Source organism: Pongo pygmaeus, chromosome 3 (assembly GCF_028885625.2).
Source record: "Pongo pygmaeus isolate AG05252 chromosome 3, NHGRI_mPonPyg2-v2.0_pri, whole genome shotgun sequence".
Lineage (NCBI taxonomy): Eukaryota > Metazoa > Chordata > Mammalia > Primates > Hominidae > Pongo > Pongo pygmaeus.
In genome coordinates this window covers 198901543-198916116 of record NC_072376.2, presented here as the reverse complement: position 1 = coordinate 198916116, position 14574 = coordinate 198901543, and the positions used below count along the sequence as shown (strand labels likewise).

Here is a 14574-nt window from a genome sequence, read left to right as displayed (position 1 = left end):
TTCTTCTGCCCTGAATGTCCTCCCTCCCGTGCCCCTCCCAATTCCAGCCACTTGCAAAATTCTCTTACCCTTCAAGGTCCAAGTCTGACATCCCTTCCTCTGGAACCTTGACACACACCCCAAGGAGAGTTGATTACTTCATTCTCGTCAACACTGTCCCCGTTTCCAAAGAAAAAAACAAATGAGGCTGGGCGCGGTGGCTCATGCCTGTAATCCCAGCACTTTGAGAGGCCGACGCAGGCGGATCACGAGGTCAGGAGATCAAGACCATCCTGGCTAACACGGTGAAACCCTGTCTCTACTAAAAATACAAAAAATTAGCCAGGCGTGGTGGCGGGCACCTGTAGTCCCAGCTACTCTGGAGGCTGAGGCAGGAGAATGGCCTGAACCTGGGAGGCGGAGCTTGCAGTGAGCCGAGATTGTGCCACTGCACTCCAGCCTGGGAGGCAGAGCGAGACTCCGTCTCAATAAATAAATAAATAAATAAACTTAAAAAAAAATCAAAGTCATGCAAAAAGAACCTCTTCTTAGAACAGTACCCAAACCCAAAGCAGGATTTTCTAGGACCATTTAGGATGCGGCCAGTGCTTCTTCCTTAGAATACTCCCTCCCAGCTAGTCTCACCTCTACCTTAACAGTCACTTCTGAGCACTTTCCTGCTGGTCTTGGTGAAGAGTAGGATGTAGGAAAACTGCCCATCTCATGCCCCTGCTTTCCACGCTCTCTGCAAAGCCTTAGGAACTCATCAAGCCTGGGTGACAGATTAAGACTCAGTCTCAAAAAAAAAAAAAAAAAAAAGAACTCATCAGATATTATGTGGATATTGTATAGATATTGGCTACATCTAAATGATGCCAAAATGACCAGCAAAAAGGCAAAGAAAACATCAGCTGTTTATATAAGCCAGCTCGTGAAGTAAGGTAAAAACAATTACTATAATTACACAACACCAAATGACTTGTCTGATTTTTTTTTCTGAACGGACCTCTGTGTGTGTGCATGTGTATGTTTGCACCACGCAAAGCCAGCAGCTGACAGAAGAAATGTGCTCTGCAGTGATACAGCCACAGCCCAAACAGGCAAAGTCAGCAGGACACACAATGTTCAGCTCCTCGATGGTCCAGCATAGATGGGGCACTGGGAAATGTCTGGAACTAGAAAATGTTTATCCCCTGGGACTTTTATGTAATCCACCACAGCGGACAAAGTAATGCCCATCCGACCTTTGTGATTTACATTTGCCCAGGCTGGTTCGCTTTGCTTACTGCTTACTGCTTTCTGCATCTCCTTTCTCTTTTCTCCATCAGTCTTAAAACTGCTTCCAAACAGACTGCCCTCTTAAAAGTCTGCTGCAGCTCTGTCCTCCTGGACCAATACGACCCTATCATATGGGGCATTAAGTCCAAGACCCTTATTCTTGAGTTTTTAAAGCATTTCTTATTTCTCTTCTCTCATTCTTCCCTCTCCCTTTGGGAATCACAACATCCCAACGCATAACACCAGAAACACTTGAGTCCACACTGAGACTACCACAGGACCCCGGTCATACTCTCCTGCACTTTGGGAGGCCGAGGTGGGAAGATCGTTTGAGCCCAGGAATTCAAGACTAGCCTGGGCAACAAAGTGGACACCCGGTCTCTACGAAAAATAAATAAATAAAATAAAAATTTTAAAGGACATTAAGTAATTTGGCCAAAGCTGCAGAGGTCGTAAGTAAATATTAATGCACTCGAAATTGCTAAATAACGAATTGTATTGATGATGCTCATTTTAACTGAAAGCATGGAGGCTGTGGTCTGACTGCTTTCGCTTCCAACAAAGTGCACTGCTGCGCTCCAAGCAGAAGATAAACAGGGAGACAGGTGTGACTTCAAGAGAGCGACGGACGCTGTAACCCGAAGCCCCCGCGCCCGCCGAGGCCCGGGAGGCTGCCCCAGCCGGCCGGGCTGCGCACTCCCGCGGGGCTGGCGCGGCTCTCGCTTCCAAAGTTGGAGCTCTGCGGGGTGGGAGGGGGCGGGGAGGACGGCGGGGCGGTGACGTCACCCCCAGCCGGGATAAAGCGCCCCCGCCCGGGTCGGGGCCAGGACGCTGCCCGGCGTGGAGTGGCTGCTCCGCGCGGGGACACTCAGAGCGCGGCGGGCAGGAGGAAGGCGGCATGCCCCAGACGGTGATCCTCCCGGGCCCTGCGCCCTGGGGCTTCAGGCTCTCAGGGGGCATAGACTTCAACCAGCCTTTGGTCATCACCAGGGTAGGTGTCGGCATTCTTGCTTTTGCTGCAAGGTGGGGACTCCGGCGGCGTCTGGGGGGACGCAGTGGATGCCCCGGGGCCGAGGGCGGGCGGACGGGGCGCTGCTGGCTCTCCCGGGCTTCGGCGCCCAGCTCCGGGGGCGGCGGCAACTCCGTCAAGTGGCTGCGGAGCGGCTCAGAGATTTGACAAAGTCCGCTCTAAAGGTGTCCCATCCTCTGGGTCCCCAGCGACTTTCCGAGGAGAGCCACTGGGCTCAGGGAAGGCGAGGCTGCCAGGCTCGAGTGCCTCCTCGCGTTTAGGTATTAAATGTTTTGTATGTGATAACAGAAATAAAACACACCCCGTCTCTCTTCCGTAACAAATGATGGGTCCCGGGTGGGAGAGACGAGGGACTGGCACCCCCCCGCATTCCCTGGAGCTGGCGCGCATCTGAGCGTTTTTCTCGTGCGGATGAAAAGTTCAGCAGCGCGCTGTTCGCGGGGCACGGCCTGCGTTGGCCAAACTGGAGCCGCTCCTATCAGCCCAGACAGGGGAAATACTCCTAATGCGTACTCCTGAGTTTCCAGGCATTTTGAACACGTTTTCCAAAGCTGAGAACTTGGCTTAGGAATCACCAGCTTCTAACTCTAGCTACAAAGAAAACGTGGCAGACAGTTTAGTTTACCTGATGCAAAGTAAACCACTCAGCCTAAAACGGAAAATAATGCTTTAATGTCAAAGTCAAGCTTTACTTAGTGTTCTCTATTGTCTAATGAGAAAACAAGGTAAAAATAAAACCTCAGGGTTTCTCTCCTGTCAGTAAATTTGTAGAATTAATTCTAAAGCATTATTTGGTCTAGCTGATTTTTTTCTAACACAATGTTTTTCTTCATAGAAAATTAATGTATTATTTCAGTATTCACATATAAAACATTTAATACCTAAAGGCGTAAACTTCCAGAATATTATACTTTTAGTTGCAGAGTATTATACTTTATTTTCTTGTATTCTTCTCATGCCATATTTTATAAATATATATGTTATAATCTGATCTGCTCATACAGATTTTGAACAAGGTAATACCTTTTAAATTCTGTTTTATTTATATATGCCTATGAGATTTGGGAACCAACATCCTTTTAAAAATATGTCAAAACGTTTATCATACAGACGCATACAATGGAACGTTTCAAGCCTTGTTTTACATTTTTCAAAAACATATAAACACATCTGACATGTGTATTTATATGAAACATGAAAACTGTTCAACATACCCCCAAACACGTTCCTAAGTAAATTAAGCAGAAAATGCTTCAGTGACCTGGGCCAAGCAATTCCTATTATAGATTTACCAACAAAAACAGTTTCCATTATATCTACTAAGAAATATTTTAGTTTCTGGAGTATAGTTTTTATTTAAATTGAATAAGCTTTTGAATCCTAACACAGAGTAAATCATATTTATATTAAATTCTAACAAAATAATTTTGTCACAAAAACCTTTTAAGGTATTTATAAAAGAAATATTTTGCTATTATAGTATAATCGTGTCAATATAATTAATCATATGCTTGAAATTTTGAGTTGACATTATAAATGTTTATTTTAAAGCAGTACCTACATTCCAGAGTTGGACTACAATAGCTATTGGTAAATATGTTTGATATAATGACAGTTATTAGGGAAACCAATTCTATCTGGAATTTCTAACTCATAACTAATTTGTATCACTCATTTTTGACATTTGGTTCAATAACAGTTTATGACCAAATATTATTTCACTTGAGTATGCCTTTTCTCTTTAATTAATTCTAGGACAGCAGGTAAAACCAAATTATTTTTGTATCCTAAGCGTCCCCAAAGCCAGGTATATAGTAGATTCTTATTGAATAAATAAGAATATTCATTTATTTATTCAATAAGAACTTTTTTGCTTTAGTGAACACCTAATTCAGAATATTTTCACTGAAATGATAAGAATATTGAAATTTGTTAAGGAAAAGAATAAAAAGTATTACAGAAAAGTATTACAGAAAAATAACTATCAGTATTGTTAAATGGTGAATTGTTGTACTGCTTTTAACATTTTAACACCATTTTGAAAGATAGTGTGTGAGGTTGTAAGTGTGTTATTGTATTCTCTTGCTTGCCAGGCATTGATGGGAACCTTTTATATGCATGAACTCACTGAAATCTCACAATAATCTTTAGGAGAATAGCAGTAGTGACATCCCCTTTTGCAAATGAGGAGAATGAGGCTTCAAAAGATTTATTAACCCGCTGATGATCACAAGCAGTGGGACAGGCTCTGACGCTAGGTCTGCCTGCCTCCAAAGCCTGCATTCCGAAGGCCACACGTGAAAATGGACACTTGTTCCAATATTTCTAAAGAGTTGTTTTGTGCCATCCTATTCATCACTGGCCTTATTGATTCTGTCTTCAACATCTGCCACTTTCCATTTTTTCTACCACTGTCCCTCTTCAAGATTTCCTAGCTCCACGTCTAGACATTTGGCTCCCCCGTCCAATTCACACAGCATATTCTTACCGTCTCTGGAAAATGCCAAATTGCTCCTTTCTCATTCTTAAAAATCCTTCAGCGGCATCACTGGTTTGGAGAGAGTGAAATGCATGTCTTAGCACAACATTCGTGACTTTTCACCATCTACTATCCCAATTTGAGTTGCTGACTTCATTTCTTTCCTCTCCCTTCTTTGTCTCTCCCTTTCTTCCGCTTGTTCCACACGTAGGCAGTGATACTGCCCTCTGGACTACTTACAATTTCCCTGACATGTCTTTGCTCCTGATACTATTTTTCCCCAGATTTCTTTTCCCCACACCACACCACTGTCCTCTATGCCTGTGGAAACCACTCAAATGCCTCTCCCCAAGCCTTCTTTCAGTAACAACCATCTCATCTGGTTGCTTACTGTAGCTTTCGGCCTGTATAACCCCTCCTTATGTCATGCCTGTACCAGATGTTCCACTGCATCTGTATCCCACCAGATTGCACATTCCCTGAAGGCAGGAACCTTCTAATTTGGGGGCCATTCAGGGCCTAGAACAGTGCCTAGTAGATCATATGTGTTGTAAAATAAATATAGACACAGTATGAATGATTGACTAGATTGTTCACTTTTTACATAACTTTATTATAAATAGGTACAGAATGTGTTCTCAAAAATATTTCACAAAAAGATAAGTGAGAATTGTTTTATTGTGAGTTGATTTGTCATGTTTTTGTTTTGTTTTGTTGAGACAGAGTCTCGCTCTGTCGCCCAGGCTGGAGTGCAGTGGTGCGATCTCGCCTCACTGCAACCTCCGCCTCCCGGGTTCAAGCGATTCTCCTGCCTCAGCCTTCCAAGTGGCTGGGACTACAAGCACCCGCCACCATACCCAGCTAATTTTTTTTTTTTTTTTTTTTTTTTTTTTTTTAAGTAGAGATGGGGTTTCACCTTGTTGGCCAGGCTGCTCTCAAACTCCTGACCTCAGGCGATCCGCCCACCTCAGCCTCCCAAAGTGATTACAGGCATGAGCCACCACGCCTGGACGATTTGTCAGTTTTAAATAAGTTCTTAATATACAAAGAATTGAAATACCAATATCTACACTTAAAGCCACAAAAAGTCCCATAAACGAGATGTGTTTAATCAAGTCCCCATTAAATCAGCTTTTGTCCTCCTACAAGCTATACCCTTCACTCCCCGCCTCACACTATACAAATACAGACGACAGCAATACTGCTAGACAATGGGGCTCCAATCAGACTTTGCAGGAGAGTGACAAATATAACCGCCTCCATCAATTGAAATTACAGTTCACAAAATTAGGACACAGGGCCCTCACCCCCATAATTGTTTACAATCCAAATAGCCAGATGAATCTTTGTATTATAAAAAAATCAAAAGTAAGGTAACTCAAACACCAGACATTCTCAAAACAAATTTTTAGCAACTGGTTGTGATAAACACAACTTTTAGGAAAGCAGTTTCTAGGCAATAAGTGTGATAGACCTTGTGCAATATAAAATCTCAGTTTTGGGTGTTCAGTTTAGGGGAGGGAGTTGTTATTTCAAATACCATGTATAACCGGCCTAAGCATTTCACAGAAGAATGTTAAGGTTCACTTCTTTAAGTGAGCATCTTGGTTTTTTTTTTCATAAGAAGCTTCTAAAGAGTCTGAGTTTTTGGACCATCCAGAAGCTAGATCTACTCTCAGAGCCAAGTTACAAATCGTTTGCTTTGACAAAATTTCAGTATGGAATATGGTAATCCCCTCTCATCCACAGGGTACACATTCCAAGACCCCCAGTGGTTGCCTGAAACCTACATTAGTACCAAACCCTATATATATATATGTGTTTTTTCCTATGCATGCATACCTATGATAAAGTTTAATTTATAACTTGGGCACAGCACTCTTGCACTTTGGGGCCATTATTAAGTAAAATAAGGGTTGCTTGAACCCAAGCACTGCAATACTGTGACAGCTGATCTGATAACTAAGACTTCGAAGTGATTTACAGGTGAAGAGTGTAGCACAGACAATGTGGATACGCTGGACAAAGGGATGATCCACCACCCAGGTGGGACAGAATAAGACTTCATCGTGCTACTCAGCACAGCTGCAATTTAACACTTATGAGTTGTTTACTTCTCAAATATTCCAATTACTATTTGCAGGCTGCAGTTGGTCTCGGATAACTGAAACTGCAGAAAATAAAACCGTGAATAAGGGGAGGCTAGTGTACAGGGCAAGCTTCTTTTGTGTACATGATATAAAATGATTGTATCTGATGCCAGTGTGTCTTTTCTCACTAAATTTTTCTTCCCCCTCTTCACTCCTCCCTCCTTCCTATCCAAAGCACATCCAAGATCAAGATTATTATAACTGAGAATGCTATATGAGCTTGAGTACCAATATAGAAAAAGTTAGTGTGTTCCTAATTTTTGCAGGATTTAAGATAGAAAAGTGTATGACTTTAAACTACTTTTGAAATTTCATGTAATATAAACTACATTTGAAGTTTAAACTTTTAGAAAGGACTGTTTGCAATCGAATGCAATTGTTTTCCAGGGTAACACAAATGTAGTAGAAAGGTTGATGTAAATAAAAACCTATTCGATTTTGTTCTAACACAGACCATGTCTACATGGAAGTACTGGTTCATGTGTAACTCATACATCCCACAAATACTGTGTGCAGAATCTCTTGTATGTGAAAGATGCTGTGGGCGTATAATTGTGGCTTAGATCGGCTTCTAACCCCTGAGAAGCTAATATATCAGCAGAAAAAAAGTAACATGTATATGAACTGCCATCACACAACCTATCCAGAATTCCACAAGAAAAGTATGGTCAAAGAGCTAGGAGGTGTTGAAGGAAAGATTACCTGCAGGCGAGGCAATGCGAGATGATGGAAGATTCTGAGCTATAGAGCGAGTCGGACCCAGATGGGAATTTCAGGTTTTCTCAGGATGTGGGACCCTAACCAAGCTTCTTATACTTTACAAGCATCCATTTTCTCATTTTAAAAAAGAGATAACTATGTTGTAAGACTGTCTTAAGAATTATGTGAGATAATAGTTCTCAATAGTAATACAGTGATGGTTCTCAGCCCTGGCAGCATGTTAAAGCCGCCCATATGACTTTTGAACACACTCATGCCCAGGTGCATGCAGAGATTCTGATATAACCGGTGTGGGGTGTGGCTCTAGGAATGTCTTTGGCAGGCAGATGCTGCAGGGCTGTGGATGCCAAGGAGGCACGCGGAGTCTATTTGCTAGGGATGGAGAATGAACAATGGGGTTTCTCATGATTTCGGTCCGTGCCTGCCGTGCAGTGCTTCAGTGTGTGCTTGTCTTGCTCCATAACTATTTAATCGTTTTTATTAACAGAAACATCATCTCAGGACCATATCTCGGGCTTGCCTTACGTCTCCACATAAATAGGACATTATAGATGCTTTATCTGTGTTTTCAGTTAGCTTTTTTTTCCCCAACAGATCCAAGTAATATAAGTTGATGTGAATAACAGAAATCATCTGAGGTGCTTGTTAAAAGCATAAAGTCCCTGGCTCCTCTCCTAGAGAGTCTGTTCCTGATTCCGAGCATCTGGAATAGGACTGGAGCCTTTAATGTTCAGCAAGGACCCCAGGCGATTCTTATAATCACACAAGTTTGAAAACATGGTGCTAAGTGATTCACTGCAGTACCGTGTTCGATGATGTCTCTGGTACTTTTGATATTTGAGACCCTAATGAACCTAAATAAAAAATAATCCACTGACAAACTCTTGCCTCGTTTCAGCTCTCTCTTCTCCTAATTTGGGAAAACAGTAATAAACTGTGCATGCTAATACAAAGTAATATAATAATGCAATAAAGTAATAATATAAAGTAATGCAGGGAAAACAGATCGTTTAACTTAGTAAAATCAGGCCAATTTTGCAGTCATTTTCTGATCACTGGGCTCGCTGAACTTGAAAACAAGGAAAAAGTAAAGGCATCGTGTTTTCTCCTTCTCTCTCATTCCTCTATTTCCTTTTTCTTTTCAACTCTCTCCTTAGAGGTCTCAGGACAGCAATAACCAGGTTGAATACAAAATGAGAAGTGGGATCTGGCCATCACTATCAACCACCTGTCCTAGCTGACTTCTGAAAGAGCTGGTGACATAGCTGTACAGCTGCTCAGCAGCAAAGCCGCAGGTTACTTAGACACCTCTTCTCCTCTGAAAGCCAGAGCCAGTTTTCCTTGTCCAGCCTGTCTTAGAGAGTTGTAATGGTCAAAGGTGTGAGAAGGAGCTTTGCAAATATAACATTTTGCATAAGTATAAGATGGTATTATTTAGTATTAATATTGTTAGTAAATTTTAGTAATATTCAGTATCTAAGATATTCAACTTAGATATCCAATAGTTATTCATTATCTAAGTCCAATATCAGGGGTATGGCTCTAGATATCAATAGATATTGGACTTAGATAATGAAAAGCTATTGTTCAGATGTGTGTTTAAGATTAGTGTGGACACATGCAGAAACAAACCTCCACTCATCCCACTTTACACTCATCCTAACTAGAGCTAAAAGAAAAGTTAGACTTTTCCAGATCAGAATTGAGTATTACATAGCTTAACTCTATTGAGGTATATTAGAAAAGCTAAGTTAGGCTCTAAAAGCAAATATATTGAGATACACCTTCTTGTGTGTTTTTGTTTGTTTTGTTTTGTTTTGTTTTGTTTTCGGTGAGGAGAGGAGGTCTACCTCTGTTGCCCAGGCTGGAGTGCAGTGGTGCAATCATAGCTCTCTGCAGCCTCAAACTCCTGGGCTCAAGCAGTCCTCCCCACTCAGCCTCCTGAGCAGCTAGGACTACAGGTGTGCACCACTGTGCCTAGCTTTTTAAAAATATATTTTTTTGTACAGACAGGGTCCCGCTATTTTTCCCAGGCTGGTCTCAAACTCCTGGCCTCAAGCAATCCTTCCACCTCAGCCTCCCAAAGCACTGGGATTACAGGCATGAGCCATCATGCCTGGCCCTGTGTTTTAACTCAAAGAAAATTATTCTAGTCTTAGACATTTAAAAATAGAAAATACTGATTTTGACAAATTAGAGAAAATTAAAAGTTTAAGATTATTTTTATCCTTACAAGTCACTTTGGGGATGGAAACTTTTGTTCTACTAACAGTTCTGGGTCTGAGAATGTTTCTAAATGGAAAACAGCTATGAAATGCCTCCCAAAGGCTAAGATATAATAATCCCCAGTTGTCTTCACCCAGCTTCTATTAACTGTTCCTACTGGAAAATCATTGTGATAGCTACAGTGAGATGATCATAGAAATAAAGTGAGTACAATAAACATTTTAGTAATGAGACAGAAGATCCAGGACACATGACAACTTATTATTTTAGCAATTTTATTTATTTAGATGAACTTGTATCTTCCTTAGAACCACAATTAGATAGCTAGAATAAGCAAATAAAGAAAAAGCAAATGAATTAATTACTGATCCTCAAATAAAGCATTAGAAATAATCTAGTTTCTTCCTGGAGCAGTTTGAGATTTGACTTAGCAGTATGTATTGTTCTGCTCTAGTAGAAACTCGCAAACATAGCAATGACAAGTTGACATTAAAAGCTATAATCTTTGGGTATATAGGGACTAGTTCTTTTTTATATAAGCTCTGACTTAAATGCTTTTTAATTGATTCTTCAATTATTCTAAATACTAGAGTATACACTGTGAAGTATTAAAAATATACATCATATTGTACATATCCTCAAGAGCATCCAGTCTAGTTGGGAAGACAGACAATACACAAGTAAATAAACAAACATAAAAGTACAAATAATTTTCATTAAGGAAATAGGATGTAATTGTGAAAAATGATGAGGGAAGGACTAGAGAAGCTACTTCAGATGTTTGGCGAAGTCTTTCTGAGAGTGCAGCATTTGAACCTAGACCTAAAGGTTGAGAAGGAGTGAAGAGTAAGGGAAGCATTTCTGGCAGAAATAAGAGTGCGTGAAAACCCCCAGAAAGAGCACAAGCTTGGCCTACATAAGGAACTAAAAGGAAATCAGAATGGCCACAGCACCATGGATGAGGGAGAGGAGGAATAATGTAAGATGATATGAGAGAAGTAGGCAAGGTAAGACCCATGTGAGGTCTAGACAGAGGTGTATAGTTGGGATTTACCCAGAAAAATTGGGAGTAGGTATACTGATCAAAAGAATCATTGACTTTAACTGAATACTCAACAGTCATAATTACAAACTTCCTATTTTTAAATATTTTAAAGTATGGGAAACCATATTTTTCCCATATTCTGTATTCATAAGTATTCCTTTTATTCCTGCCCCTGAAAAACATGTGGACAGCATAAAATTGGATCTCACTTCTTCACCTAGTCTGATAGTCTCTGTTTTTTAAGTGATGTGTTTAGATGATTTACATTTAATGTAATTGCTGCTATGGTTTAATTAAAATCTACTGTCTTGCTAGTTGTCTTGTGTTTGTTTCATCTGTCCTTCATTCGTGGAGAAGAGACCATGAGTGTGTACAAACTTCCTTTGTGTCTGTGGTTTCCGGGAGTTCTGTACGCTCATGTTAACTCACACTGGATCTTTAGCAAGTTGTTAATAATTTTAGCTGAATTCTTCATAACAGCTAGTATGGGAGCCCCATCTTCCTCTATGCCCTGCTCCATGCAGGTGAGCCTGTGCTCATGTCTTGTCTTTGCTTGAAGGCACCTGTCTTTCCTTAGATTTCAAGTTTATTGCCCTGTGACTTCAGCTCTCTGAAGGGTTCAAGAGAAGTTATAATTTTGTGTATTATCTGGCTTCTTCTTGTTAGTCTCTACAGATTTCTAAACAAAGTGCAATAGACTGGGTGGCTTATGAATAACATAATTTATTTCTCACTGTTCTGGAGACTGGAAATTCAAGGTTAGGATACCAGCATGGTTGAGTTCTGGTGAGGAACCTCTTCTGGGTTGCAGACACCTCACTTCTTATTGTTTCCTCCTTATTGGAGGCAAGAGAGCTGAGAGCTCTCTCTCAGACCTTTTTCATAAGGGCACTAATCCCATTCATGAGGGCTCCTCACTTCTGACCTAATTACCCCCCCAAAAGTCCCTCCTCCAAATACCATCACATTGTGGTTAGGATTTCAACATTTGAGTTTTGGGGGGACATAAACAGTCCGTTGCATGCCTCTTATGTGAATTTTAAAGATGATAAATAGTAAGGATTGCTATATTTGGATTGAAAGCAGTTTCAATCTGAATATAAAAGTTGCCTAAATATAGTAAAATAGAGACTTCTGGGTGATGAAAAATAAAAAATATTTTTTTAAAACAAAAAATGTATGATTCACACTGGGAATTATGTAAGATGTTTTAAAAGAGAGTAACAGATACAATGATATGAAATGTGGTTAGTAAGAAACAAAATCATTCAACATGATGAGAAAATAGACCTAACTCAGCTGACCAACTGAGAGTTATCTTAAGTTAGATTTACAGTTTTTCTGCCCAATTAAACATTTAAAATGTTACCAGGCTGAAATACAAATGTCAGGCACAAAACTCAAGATACTGCGGGATGTTGGTTTTTAAATAGTGCCATGATTTCTTCCAGATTACACCAGGAAGCAAGGCGGCAGCTGCCAACCTGTGTCCTGGAGATGTCATCCTGGCTATTGACGGCTTTGGGACAGAGTCCATGACTCATGCTGATGCGCAGGACAGGATTAAAGCAGCAGCTCACCAGCTGTGTCTCAAAATTGACAGGTGCTTCTTAACTAATGGTGCTTAAATCTGATCTGTTTTGCAGGAGAACCTGAACCAGAACTATAAATAACTTCATCCTCCCAGCAAGGAGTGCCACAGACCTAGTATTTTGGCTGACTTTTTATATATCAGCCAAAGTATATATATTTTTATATATACTTAATTCTTTACTAAAGTCAGTCAATCTAGCAGTTGTTGACAAATCATTTCTAGAAAGGAGTCTCTAGAATATTAGAATAATAAAAGAGGCTAAAAGAACTTGTTCCAGTAATAACCCAGTTAATTAACTATGAAAATAGAACTATTGGCCACATAAACACTGAACAACACAACTAGTTATATCACTGTTCTCAGTGTGGTAGAGAATCGAATGGAATGGAGAGATTCCCCTGAAAGAATCTCTTGACTTGCCCGACTGTAATTAAAAACTGGTTGCTAATATCCTGTGTGCCACTGGCTGTTTTGTACAGAATTCAGCCCAGAAGAATGTTACAGGTGTGAGAGTGCATATGCACGTGGGCATGTGAAATACTGAGACGTTTCTGACCCCACCCCCCAAAAACACTAAGAAATTGAGCCTGATCTCTTGCCATCAGATCCCTGATCCAAAACTGAAGCGTGATGATAATAATGTGTTATAGTGGTTGTTAGTGTGTGTTTATCCTGTTATGATTGTACTCGCAGTTTTCCCTGCTGTGGTACAGAAGGATCAATCAATCCACCAATCTGCTGTTTCATGGGGTGAAATAGATTCTTTCACTCTCTATGCATAACCTGTGTTCATGCTGAGCACACGGTCCCTTAGGAGCCACTAGGTGCCAGGCAGATGCATGAGAAGGGTTGGACAAAGCACATTTCCTTGATGCCAGTAACAAATCCACCTGGCAGATCACTCACTGTCTTCTGCAGTGGCCTCAGTAGGACTGGAGGGAAGTAGGGAGGTCTAGGGAGCTTGCCTGGTGGTCATCTGCAGAGTGTGCCTGCAGAGTCTCCCTCTCCTGTTTCCCACATGCCTTGCAGGCCTCCTTCCTCCAGAAAATTTTTGACCAGCTGTGTCTCCACAATTTTTGTCTAGTCTGCAGTCCCCAAAAGAACATTAAAAATGTAAGACTTCGGCCAGGTGTGGTGGCTCATGCCTGTAATCCTAGCGCTTTGGGAGGCTGAACTGGGTGGAAAAATTGAGGTCCAGAGTTCAAGACCAGCCTGGCCAACTGGTGAAACCCCGTCTCTACTAAAAATACAAAAATTAGCCAGGTATGGTGGTGGGCACCTGTAATCCCAGCTACCCAGGAAGCTGAGGGAGGAGAATCGCTTGGACCCAGGAGGAGGAGGTTGCAGTGAGTCAGGATTTCACCACTGCACTGCAGCCTGGGTAACAGAGGGACAACATCTTAAAAAAGAAAAAAAAAACTAATTATATGGGAAAATACAGAATAATCAGCCAAAAAAAAAATTGTTTTTGCATAAGTTAGTGAGGGTTGCTAGTATTTTCACAAACATAATGGGAAATTAAAGTATACTAAAACTGAAAGTACCATTAGAATTTGAAGTTTACAAATTTTATTTCATTTCCAGGGGAGAAACTCGCTTATGGTCTCCACAAGTATCTGAAGATGGGAAAGCCCATCCTTTCAAAATCAACTTAGAATCAGAACCACAGGTATGAATTTTAGAGCAAATGATACACATTGTATTTCCTTTTAAATCATGGGGATGCCTTCCAAGGAGAGGAAGAGACAAACAGAAAAATTGGAACAAGCCACCTATGAAGCTGTTGTCTGTCATTCCTCTTCGAGATTAATTTATATTATCCATGTTTTCTTACATCAAGAAAAAGAAGTGTTCCCATGTGAACATCTTGTTGAAAGACAAAATATGCTCCCATCAGAAAGAATTTGGCTAAATCTACAGAGTCCACTTATTATTTTTTCATTTCTTATGATGGACTTCTGTGAAATCACTGTGAGGTAATCTAAGGAGTTTAAGTTGTTAAAACAAAGTAAGGCAAAAATAAGGTCTACCATTTGAAACAGGTGTCTCTAATCTACTGTTACTGTGAATTTC

At 40.8% G+C, this 14574-nt stretch overlaps 1 protein-coding gene across 3 annotated transcripts in view; it reads left to right on the top strand.

The window, feature by feature from the left end:
- Window positions 1–2067: 2067 nt before the first annotated feature.
- Window positions 2068–14574, top strand: part of PDLIM3 (PDZ and LIM domain 3) — a 33615-nt gene continuing 21108 nt past the window's right edge. For 2 of the 3 annotated variants that reach the window (XM_054484206.2, XM_054484205.2), the window contains exons 1-3: window positions 2079–2248; window positions 12359–12510; window positions 14086–14170. In XM_054484206.2, coding sequence (XP_054340181.1) covers window positions 2156–2248; window positions 12359–12510; window positions 14086–14170 — 330 coding nt within the window. In that variant the 5' untranslated portion in view covers window positions 2079–2155. Of the gene's footprint in view, window positions 2249–12358; window positions 12511–14085; window positions 14171–14574 lie in introns of all 3 variants that reach the window. The other variant, XM_054484204.1, reaches the window with a different exon arrangement.